Source organism: Rhagoletis zephyria, unplaced genomic scaffold (genome assembly GCF_001687245.7).
Source record: "Rhagoletis zephyria isolate East Lansing unplaced genomic scaffold, Rhagoletis_zephyria_1.1 Rzeph_scaffold_00397, whole genome shotgun sequence".
Lineage (NCBI taxonomy): Eukaryota > Metazoa > Arthropoda > Insecta > Diptera > Tephritidae > Rhagoletis > Rhagoletis zephyria.
The window spans coordinates 51,004-58,677 of NW_016157481.1; the positions used below are offsets into that span (position 1 = coordinate 51,004).

Consider the following 7,674-nt stretch of genomic DNA (forward strand, 5'->3'; position numbering starts at 1 on the left):
AAGTGTCTACATAAATATAGTGTTTATTGTGTGAAATAGCGCCGAGAGGTTAGTTCAATTTACAAACTTTAACAACAAATAACTTAAAAACTATAAGCCTCCTGCGGCTAAAAGTATATATATTTGCAATCAGGAGAACTCCCCCAACCCCCCCATGTGAAATGTCAATATATGTATATATTGAAAAAACCTTTTTATAAGGCTATTCACATGTACGAACGCCATTAGTATTTAAGTAAGTATAGATGTTTGTAGAGTTGGGATTTCTGGAAAATTCTTCCATGTCAGAGTACATACACTCATGGACAAACAAACAAGTTTACGACATTTGGTCCAGTTTTGGCTATTTTTCTTTTATTTTTTGTACAAAGTTTAAAATGTGGTTTTAAATCGTGTTTGTTATATAATGGGCTAGACTTTCATAAAAAAAAAACAAAATTAAAAGGCATTAAATAAAGAAAGAAAAATAGGAAAAACTGGTCAAAATGTCGCAACTGCATGGTGACTTTTGTTAAATATTTGCGATGTTTTTCAAGTTATTTTTTTTATAAAAATATGGTTCATGCTTTGCGGGTTCTTTCATATAACAAGTGCAATTTATAAAAAAAATAGCGTTAATTTTTAAAATTTTGTTTGTAAACGGTCTTGCGTTTTTTTTCTACAAGAAATGCACTTTTATATAGTAAAAAGTGAAAAAGACCGTCAGAAAAAAAATTAAAAATCCACGCGATTTTTCACACGCTGAAAACTTGCACTTGTTTTACTAGATTTACCGATGTACCTGCATACCCAGAATATTTCTAAAAATTCTGACTAAAAAGTTTAAAATTTAGATGAAATTTTTTTTCTAATTTCTGTACAAAGTTTCAGAGTTTGACTTATGTGGTTTTGGTTAAAGCATGAACCATATTTTTATAAAAAACTTTTACTTGAAAAACATTGGAAATATTTAACAAAAATCAAGATGCACTCGCCATTTGCTCGACCATTTTTACTGTAGCTTTAGTTGAACTTAAATTTTCTAATGAATTGCTTGCTTTTAGTTATGTTATACATACGGCGACCATCCGTCCTTTATTTTAAAGGACAGTCCTTTATTTTAACCCCTTGTCCTTTATAATTTTTGTCAAAATAATGGACGCCATTTGTCCTTTATTTCTTAAACTGTCCTTTAAATTAGCTTTAGATTTTGCAGAGGTAAATTTTTAAACATAGAATATGAAAAAATAAAAATGTTCATAATAAAACAGAATGAACACCTTCGTCAGTTTGCTTCGCACGCCACTTAAGGGTCACGAATCCTTGATAATACTGATAAGATGAAATTTATGTAATTGCAAAAAAAAGTTAGCTAATATTTAGACATTTTCCCAGAAAAATTAATATACTTTGAGTAAAATTTATTGTTGACATTGTTGAATCGGTTAAAATCAGGTTACAGCGCCTTTCGAGAAGAGGAACTTGTACAATTTAATAATATAATTAACTGGAAAATATTTGATCTAAATTACCATCATACAAGTTGTATGTTCGTATTCTAAAATCATTGGGAAAAATGTCCTTTATTTTACATATGTTTTATGTTAATATGTATCTAGATTTTAATCCAAAATAAAGCGCAAATTACAATAGATTTATTTCCTTTATTTTTATTCTTCATATATAATAGCATAAAAATAAATTTTTATTGTTTTTATCAAAAAAAAATCATTGGTACGCAGAAATGTACACAAAAACTTTATTAAATTGAATTCTAACGATACGTATGGTGTTTTGTTTTGCTTTGAGCACGCAAAAAATTGTATTCACAGTTTTACAAAATATTTAAAATTTAAAATAAAGGATATACAAGGGTAAAATATACACTGGCCCACAAAAAATAACAGTGCACCGTTTTGGCCAGTTCTGACTATTTTTATTTTTTAATGTTCATTAATTTTTTATAAAAGTATAGCTCATTAGATATGTGACAAGACAATATACAAATTTTCATAAATCCAAGTTTCAAGCTTTGTGCGAAAATTAGTAATATGTATCAACAAATTTCTACTAAATTGCATGCACTTTCAAAATTCTTTTATCAGACGTATTATAGTTGACGTATTATAGAACCACCCTGGTACATTCTTTATGTTTAGTAATTGTTTGTGTTTGTCTCTTAGTTTTTCGTATTTGTTTGTCTGTGTCTTTTTAATCGTTGTAGCGAGTTTTTTTCCTAATAGGTTTTCACTTTCAAAGAATGTTGTTGAGTCATTTGTGCTGAGTTGTTGGTTTATTAGGATATTTACCTCCTTTTCCTTTTGTTTCAGCAGCTCGTGTTTTATTTGGATGATTAAATTTAATAGTTTGCATTGAACTTTTGTGAGGTAATTGGAAATTGCGTTGTTGAATTTTGTTGGTAACCTTATGTTGCAGATATTGTTGTTGATTGTGTAGAGTAGATTTTTCGTTGCGTTGTCGATGAAGTTGGGACTTAACCCGCTTCTCCTACACCTCTCCAGGAACTTCGTCGACTCCGAAAGCCTTGTAATGTGTTGTGTTATGTGGTATTGCATCATAATTATTCTTGATATTTCTGTAGACATTTGACAAGTCTTTGTCTTTTCAGTGTGCTCTCCGTTTGAACATGTTTGTTTTTGTTTATCGGCCTTTAAATTGTATACTGATGTAATTTTTATTTGATAAGCTCGAGGCCAAGAGAAAACATAAAACACAGGTTTTAAGTTCAATAATTTTTAATGTCGATATTTCGACCTCAATCTGAGGTCATCTTCAGGACTGTATAAGTATACATAAACACATTGACTTATTATTAACCTGTAAAATCATTGATCCATTAACTCGAGTTTAACGTTTTGAGTTTATGAACAACTGTCAAGCGTTCACATTGGGGTGTTTAAGAAACTCAGAGTTTAATTTGACATTTTTTTGTTTACTTTTTCTTATTCTCATTAAGGGCCGGGTACTCAATGTCTGGTTAACACTAATCTGCGGTTAAACATAGTTATCGACGTTACCGACTCCCTGTTGAATGCATGGAGTCGAAGACGTCGATAACGATGTTTAACCGCAGATTAGTGTTAACCAGACATTGAGTAAACGGCCCTTAGTCTGTTCCCGTACTACAGGAGTTAACACACACACACATAAGTCTAAAATACCAACCGTTTAGCTATAAAAAAAAAAAACAAGAAAAAAGGATCGATAGAACTTTTTACGCTAATTTCAACCATATCCAAATTATTTGGTGCAAATAAAAACCAAAGCCAATAAAAGAGGTTAAAGTTCAACTTAACTATTTCTTATGTGCTTCNTATTTATAGATAAAAGGTAGAGTAAGGAAATTTGTTTTTGATAATGAGTTTAATTCCATAAATGTTAAGGAATTTTTAAAATTTGAAAATATAGAGTTTCATACAACAAAACCACATAGTCATACAGGGAACTCAGATGTAGGCGGACTTAGGGCCGGTTACTCAATGTCTGGTTAACACTAATCTGCGGGTAAACATAGTTATCGACGTTACCGACTCCCTGTTGAATGCATGGAGTCGAAGACGTCGATAACGATGTTTAACCGCAGATTAGTGTTAACCAGACATTGAGTAAACGGCCCTTAGTCTGTTCCCGTACTACAGGAGTTAACACACACACACATAAGTCTAAAATACCAACCGTTTAGCTATAAAAAAAAAAAACAAGAAAAAAGGATCGATAGAACTTTTTACGCTAATTTCAACCATATCCAAATTATTTGGTGCAAATAAAAACCAAAGCCAATAAAAGAGGTTAAAGTTCAACTTAACTATTTCTTATGTGCTTCGTATCTCGGAAACTAGTTAACCGATTAAAAAATTATTGATGCTAGTTTCAACATAATTTAAATGCCTTTTATGCAAGGTATATACTATAACCACTTTTAGAACTAATTTTATATAAACTACATTTAAAAATATATATTTTTATTTTATTTTGTTTTTTAGTATTTCTGGACTAAAAATATAAAAAGGCGTACAAATTATATACATACATGAAAGAAAAATTAATTATCTTTATTTGGACGTCATTAGTTTTTTAATAGGTTATGTTGTTCTGAAGATATTAATATTAAAAAAAATCAGAAAACTTAACTTTAACCATTGATATCTTTTTTATATTTTAATTTCGCCAGGTAATTTTGGTAGGGTTGAAATCAGCACAAAAAGTTCTGTCGAGCCACATTTTTGGTTTTTGCAGCGCTAGATTGTTGATATTCTAGACTTACGTACACAGAAGGACTTCGGACTAATTCTGATTAAATCCTGCAGTACGGGAACAGACTAAAGCTGAAATTAGTCAAGAACTTAAACCTACCGGTACGTAAACCCGAGTCAGCTGACACGATCTGTCTACCAAAGCGCCATGCAAATGAAAACTCAACACCGCAGAATTTTTCTGTAGTTGTAGCCCGTAGCGCAGAAATCTGCGGAATTTAGATTTTTCCGTGTCAGCTGATTTCTCCTTCTTTAGATGGTTGCCACTTCGTCAGTTTTACAGATGGTAAAAAAGATATAAGTTCCTATTCAAAATATGTTTCAAATATTTGAATTGACATGAAATTACTATCTCAACGCTCGGAGCGCTGCCACTGAGGGCCTTTGCCAACTAATAAAAAAGAGAAAACTTGGAAAGACCAAACAAAAATTTTGAGATTTCTCGTTGTGAATACGAATGCCATAGTTTTTACCTAGCTCGTGGGACTACGCAAAATTTTGACAGTTTGTAAATATGTATACACATAAAGTTGTTGGCGGTTATAAAGAGTCAAAATCAAAATGGAGAAAAGAACAAAAAGCGTACGCTAGTTGTCAGTTATAAAACAAATCAAATTTAATTGCGAATATTTGTTTATTCTATTTATTGAAAGGCAACCACGCGGAAAAGCTTGTGTTAATTATATTGATAACAGAACCTGGCAACTCGCACGTTGTCAAAATTCTCAAGTAACATAAAATCCACAAAGGAATACATTGCTTGTATTACCATCAATACACCATGTATAAATTTTAACAACACACAAAAAAAAAAGCTTTCGCACGAGCGTTTGTTTGGTTTTTCAATACCATTTATAATTTTCTTTTAATAAAATCACGATTTGTCAAATACTTAAATTTATTTATCTAATAATAATGCAACACACAACCCTGAAATCTAAGAAAAAGTCTGAGGACGGCAATTAAATAGCAGCACACAACCCCGTGCCTTCCTCAGGAGAGAATATAACTACGGCACGGGGTTGTGTGCTGCTATTTAATGGCCTTCCTCAACCTTTTTCTTAGATTTCAGGGTTGTGTGCTGCATTATTATGAGATAAATAAATTTAAGCATTTGACAAATCGTGATTTTATTAAAAGAAAATTATAAATGGTGTTGAAAAACCAAAAACAAACACTCGTGCGATATCTCTATTTTAATATTTATACATGGCGTATTGCTGGTAATACAAGCAATGTTTCTTTTGTGGATTTTATGTTACTTCAGAATTTAGACAACGTGCGAGCTGCCAACTGACAACTAACGTACGCTTTTTGTCCTTTTCCCCATTTTGATTTTGACTCTTTATTACCGCCAACAACTTTATGTGTATACATATTTACAAGCTGTTTGCGTAGTCCCACGAGCTAGGTAAAAACTATGGCATTCGTATTCACAACGAGAAATTTTTGTTCGGTCTTTCCAAATTTTCTCTTTTTTATCAGTTGGAAAAGTTCCATGTTGAAAAAAACTTTTTATTATGGCGAGAAATTTTATATTTCTGCTGTGCTAATTCGCAACTTTTTAATGCTGAAATTTTTGACAGTTGCTCTGGTGCAAAGAATTTGAGCAATTAAAATCAGAAATTATACAAAAAAGACTTGTCTTTACTGACTTTTATTCTTCTAGAACTAAAAGTCATGCATTTATTAGACGCCTTAGTAATAAAATTAGAACAAAAAAATTCTTCAAAACCGTCAGGCCGGGTTGAAAATTTTCATTCACCTCATAGTTAACAAAAATTTAAAATCCGTAGTACTTTTCTACCAATTCGCAAATGTCGTTTGCTCAAAAAAGGTTATGAAATGCGTTTTATTTAAATCGTTTAGAAAATGAGTCATTTATGTATATCATTTTATGTGGAATTATTCAATAAATTTCGTTTTGCACTATACTTTTTGAAACTATTTGAAGTTAATTATTTTGTGTTTCTTGAAGCAACCCTGCGTGCCTGGAAGGCGTGTGTACCAATAATTTCATCCCTAGCATATTCATCCCCGAGGAAGGCAGTCGCCAAATTCACCGAAGGTTGTTTACTGGTTATATTGTGCACAGTATAGACAGTAACCAACCTTTTTGGGTTGTTGTTGTAGTAGTCGTTGTTGTTGTAGTTATATTCACTCCTGAGGAAGGCACGGGGTTGTGTGCTGCTATTTAATGGCCTTCCTCAGACTTTTTCTTAGATTTCAGGGTTGTGTGCTGTACTATTATTAGATAAATAAATTTAAGTATTTGTCAAATCGTGACTTTATTAAAAGAAAATTACAAATGGTGTTGAAAAACCAAACAAACGCTCGTGCGAAAGCTCTTTTTTTGTGTATTGTTAAAATTTATACATGGCGTACTTATTCTTTTGTGTACTTTATGTTTCTTGAGAATTTAGACAACGTGCGAGCTTCCAGCTTCTGTTACCAATATAATTAACACAAGCTTTTCCGAGTGGTTGCCTTCCAATAAAAAGAATAAACAAATATTCGCAAATAAATTGGATTTATTTTATAACTGACAACTAACCTACGCTTTTTGTTCTTTTCTCCATTTTAATTTTGACTCCTTATTACCGCCAACAACTTTATGTGTATACATATTTACAAGCTGTCAAAATTTTGCGTAGTCCCACGAGCTAGGTAAAAACTATGGCATTCGTATTCACAACGAGAAATCTCAAAATTTTTGTTTGGTCTTTCCAAATTTTCTCTTTTTAATCAGTTGGCAAAGGCCCTCAGTGGCAGCGCTCTGAGCGTTGAGATAGTAGTTTCATGTAAATTAGTAGAAAAGTTCCATGTTGAAAAAACTTTTTATTATGGCGAGANTTTGTTTGGTCTTTCCAAATTTTCTCTTTTTAATCAGTTGGCAAAGGCCCTCAGTGGCAGCGCTCCGAGCGTTGAGATAGTAATTTCATGTAAATTAGTAGAAAAGTTCCATGTTGAAAAAACTTTTTATTATGGCGAGAAAATTTTACATTTCTGCTGTGCCAATTCGTAACTTTTTACTGTTGGACATTTTTGACAGTTGCTCTGGTGCAAAAGAAGTTGAGCAATTAAAAACAGAAATTATACAAAAAAGACTTGTCTTTACTGACATTTATTCTTCTAGAACTAAAAGCCATGAATTTATTAGACGCCTTAGTGATAAAATCAAACCATCAGGCCGGGTTGAAAATTTTCATTCACTTCATTGTTAAAAAAATTTACAATCGTAGTACTTTTCTATCAATTCGAAAATGCGTTTAATTTAAATCGTTTAGAAAATGCGTCATTTATGTATACCATTTTATGTGGAATTATTCAATAAATTTCGTTTTACACTATACTTTTTGAAACTATTTGGAGTTAATTATTTTTTGTTTCTAAAAAGCAACCCTGCGTGCTTGGAAGGCGT

At 31.7% G+C, this 7,674-nt stretch overlaps 1 protein-coding gene across 1 annotated transcript in view; it reads right to left on the bottom strand.

The window, feature by feature from the left end:
- Positions 1–2,053: 2,053 nt before the first annotated feature.
- Positions 2,054–7,674, bottom strand: part of LOC108359471 (uncharacterized) — an 11,905-nt gene continuing 6,284 nt past the window's right edge. The window contains exon 3 of the mRNA XM_017611350.1: positions 2,054–2,648. Within this exon, the coding sequence (XP_017466839.1) occupies positions 2,067–2,648 (582 nt within the window). The 3' untranslated portion in view covers positions 2,054–2,066. The remainder of the gene's footprint in view (positions 2,649–7,674) is intronic.